The sequence below is a fragment of the Melospiza georgiana genome, chromosome 1 (assembly GCF_028018845.1).
Source record: "Melospiza georgiana isolate bMelGeo1 chromosome 1, bMelGeo1.pri, whole genome shotgun sequence".
Lineage (NCBI taxonomy): Eukaryota > Metazoa > Chordata > Aves > Passeriformes > Passerellidae > Melospiza > Melospiza georgiana.
In genome coordinates, this window is record NC_080430.1 from 140,194,866 (window position 1) to 140,214,942 (window position 20,077).

A 20,077-nucleotide genomic window follows, 5' to 3' on the forward strand; every position below is an offset into this window, starting at 1 on the left:
TTCTCCATGTTTCTGTTCACCCTGTGATGCAGCACTTCTTGGGGTAGAAGTCTGTAGTCACTCAGGGCAAGCACAGTTCAATGGTAGCTGAAACTTTGGTGTGTTATCTACTCTGTGTTGGCTGACAAAACTAAAACATGCTCTGTATGAGATACTACAAAGCAACTGCCACACAGCCAACTGAACAAGCTGGTGATAAATGGATGTATCTAATGATAACAGAAAAAAGTCCATAATCTTTAAATTGCTTTTTTTGAACTTTTCCATGGACAGTGAAAAAGAAGTCTCCTTCTGAATCTAAGTAATATATTTGTAAAAAAACAATTTACAATAAGTATGAATGCATGTTCACTTTTGACTTTATAAAAAGCTAAATCTAAGCTCTGGGTGGTCCTAAGGAATCACCATTTTCCTCAATATGCTAGGTGCTTGTCTCCAGCTTGTAATACAGAGCAGAGAAATCATCTTAAGTTTGTGAATATGGAGCTGCTTTCTTAGGGTTGTAGTGCCTCTGAAATGTTCTGATGCATTGGAACTCAGACATCTTTGCCTAGTTCCCTTTATAATTTTCAATGCCACAGATAGCTTACAAGAATTTTCCTGTAACTGTGTTACAGATAGGAACAAACAAGAGCAATTATTATTGCTTTAAAGGGAAGAATAATGACAGAGATAAAATTAAACTTTCCTTATCATCAATAATGGAATGAAGATGATTAAAGATCTTTTAGAACACTGTTATTCCTTAGTTTCATGATTTATCTTTATGCTGTACTCAAGTGATAACCAAATGCAGAGTTCATATTCAGCACACATATTTCTTTCTTAGAATTGTTTTTCTTTTCAGTAAAATCTGGAAAGTTGTTTCTATTATAGCAGGATTTCTTATATCCTTTTTTTTCCTTTCACTTGCCCTTTTCCAGTTTTTTTTTTCCATTCCTTATAAGGCTGTTAAAACCCAGATTGTATTACCTTTCATTATAACTGTCAAGTTTGAATTTATAAACCCTAATTGTTTCTATGTCTGTGTAAAATAATCTGTCTTCATAGCTTCCCAGCCATGTCAAGTGTTTTCCTTTGGCTTTCTTAGGGCCATATGATTTCTTTCCAGACTCCTAAACCTTCACTGGAAGACATTGAAGCTAAAACTTTTTTCTTCTATGCTACTTTCACTTTTTCTGTTCATTCTTCTCAGTAGGTCCTAAACAGTCTCTAATTCTGGACTTACAGATTTCCAAGGAACTATGCCCCTTCAAATGATAAAAAGAAGAAAAAAAGACATAAAATATCTACAGGCAAACTCAATAATTTCTGTCATGTTGCATACTTTTCAGATAATATGGTACATGATTTTTTTCCATCAGAGATTTTTTGCCAAGGTGTTCAGTGATGCAGCTTCTTTGCCAAGCTTTAGTTGAAGTGCTTTTCAAAGAACACTGAGGACAGACATTTCAGAAATATCTGAAAGATTATATTGTTTGAAAGAAAAAAATAACTTCAGCATTGACTGGATATGCATTAATATGGAACCAAGGAAGGGAAGGTGCTACCACAGAATACATCTGTAGTAAGTTCCCTTATTAGCAGGAGAATGATTAGTTACCCTGTGTGCATCTTATTCTATATTCCATTAATCTTACTCCATCTACATAGCTCTATCCATTTCTGTGCATACAAAACATTCAAGATAAAAACTGCTTTTAATATATTTTGCTTCAAAAAAATGTCCTTTTGCTAGTTTTGAGATTTCTTTTAATATGTGGAATGTTTGGGCAGCATGAATTCTGAGTTTAAGGATTGTGATGTCCACTTGCAAATTTCATTGATTCATCTCAGAACAAATGAATCTTAAACTTTCTTCTGTTCATCAGAAGTAATTTTATTCCCTTAAATATTTCTTCTGTTGGGTATGAAAATGTTACATATCTATTATTTTCTTCAGGGATAGGATTCCTGTAAAAAGCAAAACACAGTCACTGAGGTCTCACCATATGTTAGTATAATAGCATTATGATGTGATAAGACATTTTTTTATATTTCTTATGTATTTTTAGATTTTGCATCAAGTTTTAACTGTTCCTCTTCCCCATATGGAAATTTTTGCTAAGTTCCAACAGTTTCAGCACTTCCTGAGTTATTTTGTGGAGGGGTTTTTTTGATTGTTCATGTTTTTGGGATATTTTTTGTTAGTGTTGGGTTTTATTATCCGAATATTAAATTAGTTTAAAGGAAAATCATGCACATTGGTAGTTTAAATTCTTCTAATATAGAATGTGGGTTTTTTAATACAATTTGCCTTGTTAACATTAATTCAAAAGCTCATTTGTCATGCTATTTCTTCATCCTCCTTTGATTGATTGCAATGCAGGAGCATATTATTTAATGTATATGGGACTTCTACCCACTCTTGTCAGCTGGAGGGATCAATTATGAAAAATAACATTAATAATGTAAGTAAGTATTTCTAAAACAGTTTTCTTCTGTGTTTGGCCATTGGCCATTTGGCCATTGATGTAGAAATATCTTTTTGTAAAATTATTTCTAGGTCATAAATACAGAATCTTCCCAGATCTGGAAATACTACCTTTCATTATAAGATAAATAATGTAATCATAAACCAGCTAAAGTATATTAAAAGAAAAGTTTAATACACAAACAGCTGCATGAATCTTTTGATGGTCAGATCAAGTAGGAAGGAGATAACCTCTATTGCAAATACACAATCAGGAATTTCTGTTAATAATTTTTGTCTATATGAAAGAAAGTCTGGTATTTTGGAACAATGTAAAATAAAAGGAAACCCCATAATTCTTACTGATTGAAGAAGAAAATGTTTTTACTTTTTTCATCAGCATAGGGTTCCCTGTATTTAACCTGTCAGAATATAAAAAATGCCTGGAAAACTTGTGATAGATAACCTTATGATTCATGCTATTCACGGAAAGAAAGCTTTAGCAACAACTTAATCCTTTCAGAATTTTTGTGCTACTGTCTCTTTTACTGCTATGTTTTGACAAGAAAATATTTTCTGGTTTCTGCCAGCCTTCAGTTGAAGAGGTAGAACATCTGAAGACAAACAGCTTTATAAGAAACCCTTTGTTGAGCACTGAATTTAGATACAGTTTCTGAAGTAACTGTTTATTTACAATCTAGTACAAAGTTGTATAAAGATAAAATCCTTTTTGGAATGCTTCTGCTTACTTGCCCTGCCAAGCTGTTGCAATACACAGCCTCCTAACCAAGAGATACCATCTTTTCAAAACACAGGACTCCTAGACATAGCTCTTATCTTTTGATTCTAAAGGATTGTATTGAAGAAAACAATTTCCCTCTCTCTGAATTTTGAGTGTGTTTTTGATTCATAATTACTTATGGAAAGAATTTTAATCTTCAATTCATTGAAGAATTGAGTTCAAATGGTTAAGTTACCCAAATAGATGCATTTCATTCCTTGGTTACAATCACAATGACATTTCACCTGCTTACAAAATTTAAATGCACTAATAAAATTCATCTGTCTTGTAATGGAAATGTGAAATGAACACACAATCATAATCAAAAGCATCACAGTCTGTTACTGCAATTATCTTGTTATAGAAGTTTTTATTTTTCATTATTTTTCTTTTGATTTTTTTGTTCATTTACCTTTCTAACACTGAAATAAAACTATTATTTTTGTCACAGTCTGGAAACAGTAATTGACTTCAGTAATTTACTTGCTGTTACATCCTTCTACTTTATATTAGGCTGAATTTAAGTCTTTGTGAAAATATATCTGGATGTGGAATATTTTTCCTATTTTTCTTTGTACAAGAGCAGTGTGTAAGGCAGGTTCCAAGTTTCAGCAGAAACAAGCAGAATTTTTTTAAAAACACAAAACTTTATTAATAAAGCAGCCTGATTTTTATCTCCGTTGAGCAGGGAATATTACTAAAATGAAACATAAATACAGTAACAAAATATTTTTAAATTCTGATAACAGCTCTACATATGATTTAAAGAATAGTTACAGACTCTCTGATCCACTGTAATTTTTCCTTTATTTTTGAAGTACTGTTTTGTCACCTCTTTTATATGCTTTCCTGTTTACACATATTCCTTTAATTTCATCCTGGTTTGCCTATTAAGTTTCTTTTTAACTTTCATTCACTGTAATGTCTGTTAAAATTATTTTCCAAACACTTTGAAAAAATTGCATGTGTTTAATATTTGGATTTATTTTAAACTCAAGAACTCCATTGACATTACTTTTTCTGGACACTTTTTTACTCAGCACTTAAATGCAAATATAATTATTATGGTCTTTTTTTATCTTTCCTTCAGTATTAATATCAGAGAATAGAAAGAAACTGTAAGTCCCATGAAGTCCCATGTGATTTTAAACAATATATGTTTATAGATAGGGGTGGAGATTCTCACATATAACTCTCTGTGCTGCAGTTTGGAATGTCTTGCAATATTAATTGTGGACCTTCCCAGTTTGATTTAGCACTTGTTCCAAAATATAGCCCTAACTCCTGTCTTTGTCTGAGCATGTGTTTGATGCTTTGTGGTCAGTTGTTCTGTTGTGGTTTTTTAAGCCATAATTTGCACTGACAGGAGGCAAGGAGAGAAGCCAGGAACTAACTGTTGATTTTGTCAGAATTCTGCTGAGAAGTGTACAAAAGAAGCAACTGGAGGACTGTGTGCCTTCATGGAACTGTGATGTTGCTATGGGAGAAATTCTATTGTACTGTGGTTTTTGGCACTGTGTTTACTAAACTAGCTTTCTTGTCTGCTAACATAAGATACAAAGAATCTCAGAATGGTTTGGGTTGGAAGGAACCTTTGAAGATCATGTGGTACATACATTTACCGTAGGCAGAAACATTTTTCAATCAATCATGTTGCTCAAGCCCCATTCAACCTGAATTTGGACACTTCCAGGGATAGGACATCCACAACTTGGAATACAATATTCTCTCTCTAAATTCAGAAAATCATATTGATAAATACGATGACATGAAACACCACAACATGTTCACATCCTTCTTCTTAACAGGAAACTTAGCATACTTGTAAAACATTAGCTGAAATTGTCTAAACAGTTAGCTTACTGCTGTGTTCAGATTTTAAAAAATTGCTTTGAATTACAGCTCTGAAATAGCCCAGAGTTGTTGGATCAACTTAATACCATGATTACCTTGTGCCTTTTGGCTTTTATATTCCTCTGGATTGTGAAAAGAGATCTCTCAATCCTGAAATTACAATCATCTTACTCCTTTCTGTTGTAATTCAAAGTGACCTATGCATCTTTGAAATAGGAAATACCCATTTATTTGAGAGTGCAATAAAAGGATAACTGTGATCGTGTGGAATAGGAGGTTTTCCACTTCTGCCTAGATTGGGTGTATCCCGCTGTTCCAGGACAAAATAATGTCACCTGAATTATTTGGGTACTTGTTCTATATTGTTGAATGAGATGTAGTCATCAAGCATTTGTTCTTCAATCTGTGCCTGATTTGGATTTCTGTGCAATGTCTGCTTCAGCTGCATACAGAAAGGGTAGTTTATCAAGCTGGGCTTTTTCTGTCATTGCTGTCATTTAATTTCATGTACAAAGGATATATTTTATTATCCTTAATATTACTCAAACAAGTCTAGGGTGGAAATTATAAAAATGCTAATAACAAATAAAAGCTTTTAGAATAGACACCATAGTTTGCCTAAACATCTTCTAAAACATTAAGATTACCGTGGAGTTTTACACAACAATATTACTTATTCTGTGAAATTATAAATCAACTAAATTTCCAGGTTTAAATAAATGAGATGCATTCTCATGAGGATAAAATAAGTGGCTACTGAAATAATCCTGAAAACAAACATAAACCCAGAAAATTTAATGTTACAGTTAAATTCAAAGATAATCTAAATCTGTTAAAAAGACAGGAAATACTCCCGTACTTCCACTATATTGGCCACATACAAAGCTTAAATAAAAAGGGAAGCAAAGAATTGTAATAGTATTTCAGTGTCTACTTAAAATACGTGGTAACAAATGCTAAAAATTACTTAATTAAAATTATATATAGTCCAATATATGATAGGAGATGAAAGTTAGTTTATAATACCTAATGAAGCATTGCCACAAGTGTTTATGTTTCTAGGTTTTTTTTGGTTGATTAAATGAATTGCCAAAGTCTTGGACTACAAGGTATACTTCTTGAAATAAAAACTTGAATTACTTGTATTACTTGAAAATTATTAAATTAATTATTTTTCCCCTGAGACTTATGTTTATCTTATTTACTTGTTATTGATTTTTTTTCTATATTTATCTGGTAGCTATAACATAATATTTTACTACTGTAATTTACAACATTGACTATGTTGGCTATCTTGGTTAAAAAATACCAGAGGAAAAAAAATTATTTTTTTCATTAATCTATGTGAAAATTTAGGTACCTACACATATATATATTTATTAATATGTGTGTATAAATAAATAAATACTCTATAAATTTATAGAATTCTTGTACTTCCATTTAATTTGCACATCTTTATGAATTTCAGTGTTGGAGAAATTGAAACAAATACAACAAAATTCAAGGAAGATCCTATAAAACAATATGATTATGAAATATGTAATTTATATGGTTTTAACTCTCAGTGGCTTTTGACCTACTTTTACTAAAGTATTGCAATTTAAAAATATTCTTGTAGTCTCCAATCACCATCATGATCATGTACTTAAAACTGGATTTTAGATATTAATAAACATTATTAATGTTGAGCTAGGTTACATTAACATTACCATTATCACCATTACTAAAATATTTATGTGTTTTATTAAAGCATGCCTTAACTTTTTTTTTTTCAATTGCAGCTGAATGTGGAGCCTCCACAACAAATAATGAAGGAATCTTACTGTCCCCCAATTATCCTCTTAACTATGAAAACAACCATGAATGTATTTATAGCATTCAGGTACAAGCAGGGAAAGGAATCAATATTTCTGCAAGAACATTTCACTTAGCCCAAGGAGATGTTCTTAAGGTATGTAATCCTGGAACTTATTTGTTATTTCTCAACTTCTAGTACCTCCCATCACTGAGGTTTATCTGCAATAGTACAGTACCAGGTAAGTGGATATAAAGCATCTCTTACAAAATATCTTTCTAAACTGGTTCCATTTTTAAGAAGTAAAAAATAAGGCACCCTCAGGTGCCCCCATAGTCTATTTCTTAATACATGTTTTTCTAACCAGAGATAACTAAAAAAGAAGTTGAAAAAATGAAACAAATGTTGCCTTAATGGTTATGAGTATTGCATTTTGCGTGTTAAATATTCATCAATTACTTCTTTGGATTTGTTTTCTTCCACGGTATCTCCATAATTTGAGCTGCGATGTAAACATAATAAGACATAATGCAACACCCATAACTTTAATTTAACACCGTCTAAATACTGCCTATTGTACATAAGTTTTACATTTTAAATTACTCTAATCTGATGTGCATGGAAAAAAGAAATAACAAGAGGGAAAAAAAGATACTATAACTTACCAGAGTTTTAGACCGTGTTTTCCCCCTGTCTTTGATTTGTTCATAGATTTTATTATTGTACTCCAAAAACTATACTTCCAGATATATGTATTACTTAACCATCTACACATTTAAAACCGATGTTGGTCAGGGTGTCTTTTCATATATGCCATCTGCAATAGCACACCAATGCAATAAGATATCTGTGATTAAATAATTGTCCAATTCTTCAGAATATGTAATTTAATTAAATTTGCCTCTATGAAATCAAAGGAACAAGAGGTACCATGCCACTCATGTTTGATGTAAAAAAGTTTTTCTGCCATATTCTTATTACTTATGTAAGAAGTACCCTGTACTTATTAGATAAGAAGGATTATGAAAATATGTATTCCTAAGAAACAACCCGGATTCATACTGGGGTTTATCTCATCTAACTGTAACCATCTGTGCATTAGGGTGGGGTTTCTGTCTTTAGTTGTTAGACACAGGCATTTACAAAATGGGCTAATTATATAAAGTACGAGCAGACCTAAACCACTAATGTAAAATTAAATTGGGCATCAAAAAGAAAAAGCAAATCAAATGGTTTTTAAAAAATACTATGCTCTTCTTAAAGCAAAAGAGAAGCAAAGAAAAATTAACCAAAAGGTATTAGATACCCATAATGCACAGGTGTGTTTATTTTATATTAAATTTGTTGTTTATTTGAGAACCAAGTGGGATACCCTTTAAGTGTTACATTAATTAATTTTGAAAGATTTAATTTGAAAGCTGTTCAGCATTTATTGAAATGCAAGCAGTAGGGAAAAAATACCTCAAACCAACCAATGAACCAATCAGAGCAGTTGTTCAATTAACTGTTAGCCAATAAAAGTATCTGGATGGATTTTTCTCAGGATTTTCAAGCTGAAACCATTCAACTATATTATCTTAATTTAAAATATATACTTTTGTGAGAATGGAGATACAGTTGTGTGCAGTTAGATAAATAGAAATTAATATAAAAATAAAACAATTCAACTTTTTTTTCTTTTTCTGATCTAATAATTTATGACTTTTCAAGGGCCATTTGAACCATATGCACCTCAGATGTTTAACTTGACAATCTTTACTCAGACACTTAGGGAAGAAAATTCTGCTTTAATACTGCTACTCATTTAATATGAAATTAAGAGCAATGCAAAATTAATTGTAAATAGATGGAGGCCAGCACTCATCTGTAAATATCAGTGGCAGAAATATTTGCTGTATATTGTAGGTGTATTTTTTAAATGAAATTAGTGTTGTGTAATTAGAGTGTTTGTTTTTCAAGTCAGCAACCTTGAATTATAATGAGCTGAAGTTCCTCCCTATTAAAAAAATCCAAAACAAACTCTAAGAGGTATTCTTGATTATGACTATCACTTTTTTCAGTCTATCTGACATCATAGCAAGTCAGAGGCACTCAGCCTTTGCAATTGTGGGAAGAAATAACTCTAGAATCCATTGTGTTTTTTCCAGCCTCCTTTCTTAGATGAAATTCTCACAAACTGTCTTAATTATATCACTCTCTTTTTTCATGTGTTCATTTGATAAAGAAAAATTCTTCAGGGAGCACATTACCAGTCACACATTCCTAAACTTTTCTCTCAGAATCAATTCTGCAGTTATCTGTTGATCCCTTTTTATGATCCTATTCTACTCTGAAAAAGGAAATATTTGACTGTTTTGCTGATTTTGGAGAATCACCTTTTGGCTACAGGAATAGAACATTGGGGTTATATTTTAGTTTTAAATGAATCATTAATAGCCAACAAATGCTTTTAACCTTAAATATATATCACTACTTTTACTTTAAATATAACCTTTAATATGTATCACTACTTTGTAACTGGAAGGAACTGAAGTTAAAAAAAGAAAAAATTCATCCTGTCTTCCAAACAACCAAATAACATATAGTGAATACAGAGTTTCATGTCAGCTGTGAAAGAGGGAGGCTGTAGTAGTCACCATTTTAAAACCAAGATACTTAAAACACCAGCTTCTAGAGTAGTATTCCTTCCCCTAAACACAAATGAAGCAACTTCATAATATTTCATGGTTAAAACTCAGTTTTTTAGTGACAAGCTTGGATAATCCATCTCTTTTCACCAGAAGCTAGAGATGAAAATGTTGGCAAGGAAGTTAGTAATGTGCTTTGTGTTACTTTTTCTTGCAGCTAGGACTTTTAGATCACTAGAGGTATGCTGCTAAAATTCCATTCAAAGTCTAAATAGACTGAGTATTCTAATAAAATTTTGACAAATTCTTTAATGAAGCTATGAGGTCTGCTGCTTGCCACATGGGTTAACTGACCATGGATGATGTTTATATCTGACAGGCACTGTGACTGAAACAATGAAACTGGGAATGCAGCCTTAGAGTGAAACAGCATATTTAACACAAGTAAATCACCACCCTTACTATTACCTCAGGGACAGAGAAGGAGGAGTTCCCATTTTTCAGTTCTGAACTGGTATAAAACAGAGGTTTCAGAGCATATAATTTGTTTTTCATTTGCTTCATTTAGTATTCAATTCTCTTGTTCTCCTTTCAATGTAACTGCTCTGGCTACTTACATTAATGGTGTAGTTCTTTTTGGGTTTTATTAGAAACTGCAGTAAATATATAAATATCTCTACCTTTTGTGTGTGTGTGTAGGGATATAACCTGCTCTTGAAAGTGCCATATATTGCTCTAATATTTATGAAAGTTATATGAAGACATATGAGGAATTTAGGATCTGTGCAATCACTGCAAGCCAGTTTATTTAATATTAATCTCAGAAACTCTGTAACTTGCTTCCTTCTTTGAAATTGTACCGATAATTGAGTCTGTGTGCTATCTTTCCATAATCCAATACTTTTAGAGTAAACTACCTATGTGGGAGGCAAGGATAAACAACTCATTTTTTCCAAAGTATGAAAATATTTCTACCTGGCTTTTTTCCTCCTGCTTTTATCTCCATCCACCAATTTTACTCATAAACTCTCTAGTCTCTGCTAGCTGTAAGCAAGTCCTTGAGATATACATAGAAAGAACAGAGTTACCATTGTTCTACTTCCCTGAATAGTCCATTGATAGTAGTGAACGTGTTATTTGTGTTGTAAATCTGTTGAGTGTAGAAAATATTCTTTTTATATCAAGGGTATTTTAACATACTTTTTAATTTACAGGGAAAAAGGACCTTTATTGAAATTGAAATTTGGACATGGCTAATATAATTATTTTCTTTATTTTCAGTAGATTTCAGCATAAATAAAAATGTCCCTGTGCATGGTACTAATTAATGGGTAGTTTTCTGGTAATGTTTAAATAAAAGAAAATACCATAAAACAAACCACTCCAAAAATTCTGCAGACAGATTTCATTGAGTAAACCTAAAACAAAGGAGACAGGAACACTGATTATAAAAATGATCTTTTTTCACTTTTGAAGCAGACTTTGTGCTTGGCTTTATGTAGCATGAGACATTGTGATAGCTGATATTGCATCTCTGTGGAAAAATGGATTTAAGAATTATTTTTAATAACATTCTAAAGCAATCTCTCTTTTTCCTTTCACTAAAGCAGTCACTGCAGCAACAGGCAGGTAACAGCGTGTCAGCAAACAGAACTGGCACTCGCTTCTCTTCGGCTGTGCTTGGCACAGCACTGTCTGTGCTCCTGCCAAATACAGAGGATTCAGTTTTACTGCATTTGTTCATTGTCTCCTCTGTGGGCCAGATTTTAAATGTGTGCACATGATCCAGTTTTTGAGGGGTTTGGGCAAACACTTTGAAGGGATGTGATGTTCAGATCTTTTTGTTAATTTCTTTCTTAAGAATCTTCATGTTTATAATAATAATACTTTTAGCAATATCAATCTGAATATGACTGAGAAAAAGGTAATAAATGGTGGGGACAAACCCCCCACCCCCTCACCCCCCCAAACATATGGACCCTTATATTAGTGCTTCTGTTCGCGTGTGATATACATTTGACAGGGCGTTGACAGCCTCAGTTCTGAGCTGCTGATTTTATGTTATTTCTTCTCTTTATAAAGGAACAGATCTTCGTATCCATATGCCTTTTATGTTTCAATGGAAAATTTCAAAAATAGCTTGATTAAAATGCACAAATTTTATACATTCACTTATGATACTCCCTTGGTAAAATTTTATATAGTTAAATAAATTAGCAGAAAAAAGGGCATTGATTTCCATTTAAATTTTGTTGGTAATGGAGCCACTTAAGAAATTAGCAAGTTTTATTTTCCCCCTAATTGCAAATGCAAATAACACTTCCTTCAAAAATTGAATATAACATCTATTAGTTCAAAAATTTAGGTATAGTGTTTCCTATTAGCATCCTTCCCTGTAACATTTGAACATATTATTGTGGTACGGAGAACATTAAGACAATTTTCTGTGCCTTTTTTTCTTTATGAGTTAATAATTTAAAAGATTGGGTCATTAAATACTTAATAAAGATGAACCTCTGTTTTCTGAATAGTTTGTTACTGGCATAACAAGCATTATCTAGTCATGAATAAATTATCTTTGAATTAATGTTACAGGTTGACTTTAAGAAAAATTTATCCAAGTGAATAATATTTTTATGATTATTCTTGGACTCATCTTTAGCACCCAACTGATTTAAATCTAGATGTACTGGCAAGGCCTATAAGAAAGTATATCCATATTTTTAAAAAAAGCTAATTGTACTTCCTTAATTCACATGTAATATTGCCTTCCAAAAGAATTATGAAGCTGAATTGCTAACTCTTTCAAAATAATTAGTTGCCACCTAGTTTAACAAAGTTAGAAAGCAAACATTGGTTCTGCAATTCTCAGAAGGGTCTGCTACCATTTTATGGGCAAGCTAAATGGTATAATTTAAATGATTCTATAAATTTCCATATTTTTTTCCTATTACATCAAATGTAGTAGGGAAATGAAAATGTGACCTAAATTGAGAGTTACACTACAAAACATGCATTCATTTATTGTCCTAAGGGAGACCCCAGTGTCTTAGGAAGAGGGATACTTTTAATGTCTGAAAAACAGCAAACACAAGAAAAAAATAATTCAATTTAGTGTTCAGATGAATCACAATCCTGCCTCAGCCAAATGCATTTCTCCTACTCAAATGAATCAGTTTCAGAAGTGTTAAATACTTTAAATTCTGTTCCTTCATAGAAATTATATAGGTTTAAAAACATACAGTGTGACAGCTGGTTAGCCCATGAAATAGAATGAATATTAACTAATGAGAGATGTCAGTGGACTAATGTGCAAGATTTAATGTGGTAGGACACCTAACAAAATTGGCAATAAATTGTGTCTAGGGAAATTGTAACATGAAGAAAATTGGTATCATGACATGGCTTGTTCAAAGTTTGTGTGAGACATTGAAAATAGTTGGTATCACTTCTTACCAGCTTCCTTTGGTTAAGTATTAGTGATACACAGATAGCAGGAAATGGTTTGCTCTTACATAGCTTTTAAAACTAAAATAAATCCTGAATCCTGGGTTATTATTAATTATAAGTAGGTTCAAGCTGGGTTTTGTTTAAGTCTGTCATGATGTAAATATCTCTGCTGGATAGCAGCAGTTCTCCTGAAAAGGATATTTTCCTTTCACTTGCTAAAACAAAACTAAGTGCATTTCAGATTTATTTTCCTGGATTGGGTGGGGTTTTTTTGTTTGGTTTTGGTTTGGGTTGGTTTTAGTTTTGTTTTCTTTTCTTGGGGTTAGTTTTGGGGCTTTTTTTCTTTTTCTGAAAGGCAAGACATCTATTTTAATACTGCTTTATATATTGAAATTATTTCTTGGTTGATATGCATTAATTAAAATTGTTCCTTCTTTCCTGTTTTCTTACTTTTTGTCCATATGAGGAAATTGGCTTTTAAATTTAAGTTTGCCTGGAATTTATTTGCTTGTGTCACTAAAAACCGAGGAATCATGTCAAGTGACGTCATGCATCTTAAACTCCTGTACAATTATTTCACTCATTACACACAGCTAGAAGTCATTTACTTGTTTTATTTCAGCATTTCATTAAATATAAAGTCTTTTTTATTACTAGAGACATGAGGATTTCTGGAAAATAGGAATTAGCCGTGTAACTCATTCTTACAGATAGGGAACAGGCATCATAATACTTCACATTTTCTTTTTGTCTTACTTCTATTGCTGGTGTATTTGTTATGATTTCATTCTGATGAAGACTCCTGTCTAAAAATGCAAACTTTGTTTGTAAATAATAGAATTAAATAGAATTTAGAACTGCAGACGAATTAGTATCTTTTAATAAGGCTTTACAATTTCCCCTTATTGCAATTTGAAAATTATTCAAAGGTCAATTTACTCATTTGCAAATGAAATTTTTCATAAAAAACATCAATCAATGTTTTAGTTATTGTAGAAGTCCCTAAATAAATCCTACTGGAAATAATATTTGGGAGAGCAATTATAGTTAAATTATAGGATTTTTTTTAGGAATTAAAGGAATACAACAACCTGTGGTGTTTTAAAGCAACCAGATTTGTAGAGAAATTTCCTGAGAATTGTCAGAAGATTTTTCTATATATTTATTATTCTGATAGATGGAAAAGAACAACACTTGAAGAAAAATCAATAATAAAAATGCAGTACTGTGATTTACATATATATTACATACTCTTTCAGTTTACAGAAGCAGTGGTTAAATTTATTTCCTAGTCTCCTTTTACTTCATGGTTATATTTTAACCTGTCTTCACAGAATAAAAAGCCACCTCAGGTTTCTTTAAGAGACCAAATATGTGAGATTTTCTGTTCTGCCACCTCAGACTAGAGGCAGACACACGTTGTAGGTGTTTGCTGATATGTAGTGATCAGCATGACAATACTGACCGTGAAAGAGAAAACACAGAGACCTCAACAACCTGAGCTGATGTGGCACCTCTGCCCCCTTCTATTGTCATGTAAAAAATGAATTGACATATTTTAAACTACATTTGAAAATTCAACACACCTAAATCAACCTAAGTCAAGAGAGGCAAATAGTATATCTAAACAGTACTTCAGGTTGGCTGGAAATAGATCTCCCTTGACAAAACTGTTCTTCCTCTTAATGCAGATGTACAGAATTGTTTTGTGAGTAAAAGATATCTTCTTTTCTTTTCTTTTTTTTCTTCATAACTGTAAAACTCACATTTTTTACAGATCTATGATGGCAAAGACAACACTGCTCACCTGCTGGGAGCATATACTGGGGCATCATTAAGAGGCCTGACACTAAGTAGCACTTCAAATCATTTATGGCTGGAATTTAACTCGGACATGGAGGGCACTGATGAAGGTTTTCAGCTTGTGTATACCAGTAAGTATTTAAGTAGGAATAGATTTATACTTTTAATGGAATGAAAATTCTGCACTCATAAGAATAAAATGCAGTTAATTACAATTATGGAAGAAATTAACAAAAAATTACTTATCAAAATAATATATTTTCATTGCTGTACCTCACAAAAACCCAAAACACACAGCGTACTGAAAGCTGGCTTTGACATTTTATCTGGTACATAAATTGCTGTCGTTTTTCTAGAAGGGTATTTTTCAATTTTGTAGAGCATAAGAAAAAACAGGGTAAGTTTAAGTTAATTGTTTTAGCACATAAAAATATTGAAGTATGTGAGTAGTTTAAAAGATGCAACCAAAAGGCATTGCTTCACGAAGATAAGTCACAAGTAAGGAAATTTTCCTTCTTAAGACTAATCTCTGATATTTACTTTGCTTTTGTTTCTAAGCTTGGATTATTGTTTAGAACCAAAATGATAAAGAAAAGTTCCTAACAAAAACCGATATATGGACATCAGCTATGAAGATGAGGAGAGGAAAACAAAATTTCTGATATCCAGCTTAGAGGTTATATGGAAGAAGCCATATACATGAACTTTACCAAATGTCTGTTTCTGAAAATTGTTGTGCATGACTATTGACATGTAGTGTATATGACTTTTTAAGTGTATAATTTTTTGTGCTGTCACTGAATTATTATGTAGAACTAATTTTTTCCAAGCAGGACAGTGTTATAAGGTAATTATGCTATGCAGCTATCAACATATTTTCTTTGTCCTTGTGCTCAAATCATTCATTTTTCACCTGTTCAAAAATTGTTCATTTAAAGGCTCAACATAATGTTTTTAAAAGTAATTCTGATAAACAATAGCATAATTCTTGCAGTATGAAAGGAAAATACTTCAAGATAATAAAAGAGTATATAATTACTTTTTAGATGAAAGTTGCATAATTATATTCTGTAATAGCATGTGATAGGATAGGACTGTACCCAGTGATTAAAGATAGGATGTTCAGTGCTGTGTTGCTATATAAGTGTCAAGGAATTTAATTTTTCATATTTTTATAGGTAGAACCAAACCCAGCACTTGAACCTTATCAATAACATTTCCTGTCTATTGAGATATTCATATTAGAGTACACTTTCTTAGCCTGAAGAATTCTTAACCTGAAGAGTGATGAATCTTCTTTTGCTGATAGTGGTAGAATTTAAAGAAAAACATGTAGTCCAGAAGAAGGTAGCAGAGATGATCAAAGGCCTGGAACACCTCTCCTATGAAAAAAGGCTGAGAGATTTAGGGGTCTTCAGCCTGGAGGCTCTGGGGAGACCTTTTAGGATGTTCCAGTGCCTAAAGAGAGCCTACAAGAAAGATTGGGAGAGACTCTTTGCAAGGATGTGTGATAACAGGATGAGGGGTACTGGCCTTAAATGGAAAGAGGGCACATTTAGATTGGATACAAGGAAGTGCTCGGTCTGAGCGCTGGGAGGATCCATAAGCCAGAAGAAATGGTGCAGACCTCCCAGTCAGAGCTGCCACCTGTGCTCTGAGAAGTGTCCACCATTCTGCCTTTAGTCAGGTTGGAATAGCACCAAAAAACCAGGGCCCCTTTGCTGAGTTACAAGGAGTTCAAGTCTCTCTATCAAGGCCATGGAAGCTCCACCCTTCAGAGAGACATTCTCCCTGTGTGCTGTCCCCCACAAACTGCCCCACCAGGCCCTGGCTGGGGCACCACATCCTCTGCCTGCTCTGGTCACACGCAGTTACGGCAGCAAAAATACTGCTAGCTCCTGTGGTTGGGCAGTGGAGGTACATGGTCACCCTCACAGGTTGATCAGTTAAAAAGTTGACTTTGGTTCTGTCTCTGTAAGAAGGCTGTCCAGAAATGAGGATATATTAGGGATCAAGACAGATTTGAACTTCTTTTCACATTGTGGTCAGAAGTTTTCTTGGAAGAGAGGTAATTTTAACTGGTCAATATGTGTCCAGATCAGCATTGTCAAAAATGGTTCTTCATCTGGGACTCACGTTAATGTCTTTTAGAGCTTCTGCAGCATACACTGTACTAAGAAACAACAGTTTAGGAATGAGAAAAATTCAGCTCAGAGGTTGTGGAGGCTGAGACATGTTCAGTCATACATGAAATGAACTGAAGGAAGAACCACAAAGATACAACATTTGATATATTTTTTTGTTTTGTTTCCTTTTTTTTCTTAGCAGCCTTATCCAACATTTACAATGCATTTACAAGTATTTTGCCTGTAAAATAAAATAAAGAATTTTTTTTCAATAAAGAATAGTAATGCACTATCTGAGGGGAGATTGTGAAAGGCTACCAACAGTTGACCTGATGGACAGATACTGTGTGAATGATTTGTTGAACAAAGTAGACAAGAAAATCCCTTCATTTCCTCCCGTATTACCTATGTATAGGAATAGCAATCTGATACAAAGGCTCAATTTTTTGCCTATATACATTCTAAGACACATGGTATTGGTAAAATTGTTTGGTTAGGAAAACAAGTGAAATTTCAAGTTGCTTCTCAGTTAATAACAGAAAACTTGATTTGGAATCGAAAATTTTTCTCCCAAATTGCAGTTTATTTTTCCCTGTAAGTTAGCATACCTCCCTGTTTCCATGTAATGCATTGTTATTAGGTTTTCTTCTTGTTTCCAGTCTCTTAAGTCTCAAAAATGTCCAATTTGTTAGGCTTCAGTTCTCTCTATTATGATTTTCATCGATTCCTGCATGTAGTTCTTAAATTTACGAACTACTGAACAAAAGATTAGCATAGGGATTGATGAAAAATAGCATTTTTTCTTTGCTGCAACAGGTGCTATTGTGCTGCTGTTGTTACAATGCAAAATAATGAGAAATCTGCTGTTGTTTTGTTTATGAACCTTTAAATATCTATTGACAAGTGGACAGTCCCTTTAGCTTCTAGTTTATAATTCATCATAAAATTTAAAAAATGATTGATCTTGATAATGGATTTTTTATGTCTTAAATTGAACTCTTAGGAAAATTGAATTTATGACACAGCTTGGTCATGCTCTGGGAAAGGTGTATAGGCACTTATCCTACTTAGAATGCTTAATAACAGAGAAGAAATCCTAAAGGTGTTATTATATGTAGTTTGAAAATGATTGATTTCCACTGAAAACCAGAAAATCTGGATTTCTTTAATGTATTTATCTGTTTGATTCTGTAAATGCAACATTTTATTCCTCACACAGGTTTTGAGCTGTCACATTGTGAGGACCCTGGTGTGCCACAGTTTGGATATAAAATTAGTGACCAAGGTCATTTTGCTGGGAGTACTATAATTTATGGATGCAATCCAGGTTACACACTCCATGGAAGTAGCCTTCTAAAGTGTATGACTGGGGAAAGAAGGGCGTGGGACTATCCTCTACCATCATGCATTGGTATTACACTATTTTATTTTTTTTTTTTTTTGTTTGTTTCTTTACTGTTTTGGTTTTTTTTTGAATGCAAGAACGAAAAAATATTGTAAGGATTGTTATATCTATGTAAAATCTGATGTGTATGACCTGATCTGATATGTGTAGAGATCTATTTACACAGGCATTTATAGTTCTCTCTGCATGTACCTCACCTAAGTCTTTCTAGGTTAAAAATAGATAGCAATTCTTAAACATTTGTGCACATGGAAAGTCCTAATACATGCCAATCTAGTTAATGTCAGAAAATGATCAACATAAAAAGTTTTATTATAAAGACATTGTAAAATTATTATTTTTTTACTTATATATAAATATAAATAATCTAGAAAAATCTCTTATATTTATGTGAAATAGATTAAATAAAATAACATAATTAAGACATGAAGAGATATAAAGTTATTTTGTATTTTTGTCGTTCCTGTTTCTTTACAATATTACTATATCTTCATAAGTTTTGCAGCTATCTACAGGCTCAGTTATTCCCATAGGAGAGTGATAAGAAGTCAAGAGTTAAATATTATTGTATCTTTCTTTTTCATCTTCATTTAGAGGAAATCGGGATTGGTAAGTAGGTGAAGCAAGGGGTGAAATGCTTATTTGTTTTTTTAATATTATGACATATGATCAGTTTAATTGTGTAACCTGTTCAACAAAAGAGTAAATGTATAAAGTGACTGCTCATATGATTAGCTTTAAGATCATTCCATAATGTTTTTTATTAGCTGAATGTGGAGGACGGTTTAAAGGGGAGTCATCAGGAAGAATTTTGTCTCCTGGCTATCCTTTTCCCTATGACAACAATCTGCGCTGCATGTGGGTGATTGAAGTAGACCCAGGAAATATTGTCAGGTACTGAAAATGAATCCTAAAATTTAGACTTTTTATTTTTTGGGGTTTTTTTTCACTGTAATCAAATCTTACGGCCATAATAACCAAATCACTCTCTTGAGTGAAGGGAGAAAAAGGGATTATGGGTGAAAAACTTAAGATGTAAATCACAGGTTTTGGCATTTTAGGTTTGGGTTGAAACTGTTGATTTTTAATAAGCATTATCCAAAGAAGACTGAGCTTTAAAATTGGTTATAATTTTGTGAAATGCAGGAGGCAGAAGAAATCTTTAGTGAAAGACTATATTAAAAAATACCACAAAACAATAAAACAACACAACCTGCACTTTCAAAGCTCTTTTTAGTTAATTGGTTTTGATGGGAATGTGATATATAATATTGTTTTAGAAAAACTGAAACTAAAGCTCTCTTCTGAAAAGATTGTGTAGATACTTATAGTTTATTTGAATGGCTAAAGTAATATTTTATGGTGGAAAAATTCAAATATTCTAAGTTTTTTTTTTTTCTTTCAAATTCATTTTTGTAGTGGGCTGTCATGCATTCAAAGATAAATGTGTGAAACATTATAAAAATTGCCCTTTGGCAATTTTATTTGGTTTTTTTTCTGTTACTTGTTTAGTTTTGTTGTTAAAGTTATATTTTTGAGTAATATTAAAGCTGACAATAAAATCATTATGTTCTTTCAGCCTCCAGTTTCTTGCTTTTGATACTGAGGCGTCCCATGACATTCTTCGAGTTTGGGATGGTCCACCTGAGAATGAGATGTTGCTCAAAGAAATTAGTGGCTCCCTTATTCCTGAAGGCATTCACAGTACACTCAACATAGTAACTATCCAGTTTGACACAGATTTTTACATCAGTAAATCTGGATTTGCCATACAGTTTTCAAGT

General features: G+C 32.5%; 1 protein-coding gene across 4 annotated transcripts in view; it reads left to right on the forward strand.

Moving 5' to 3' along the window:
* The window catches only part of CSMD3 (CUB and Sushi multiple domains 3), a 585,000-nt gene that overhangs the window by 368,467 nt on the left and 196,456 nt on the right, over window positions 1-20,077 (forward strand). For all 4 annotated transcript variants that reach the window (XM_058018891.1, XM_058018902.1, XM_058018909.1 and 1 more), the window contains 5 exons: window positions 6,869-7,038; window positions 14,737-14,893; window positions 18,108-18,299; window positions 19,061-19,187; window positions 19,873-20,075. In XM_058018891.1, the coding sequence (XP_057874874.1) occupies window positions 6,869-7,038; window positions 14,737-14,893; window positions 18,108-18,299; window positions 19,061-19,187; window positions 19,873-20,075 (849 nt within the window). The remainder of the gene's footprint in view (window positions 1-6,868; window positions 7,039-14,736; window positions 14,894-18,107; window positions 18,300-19,060; window positions 19,188-19,872; window positions 20,076-20,077) is intronic.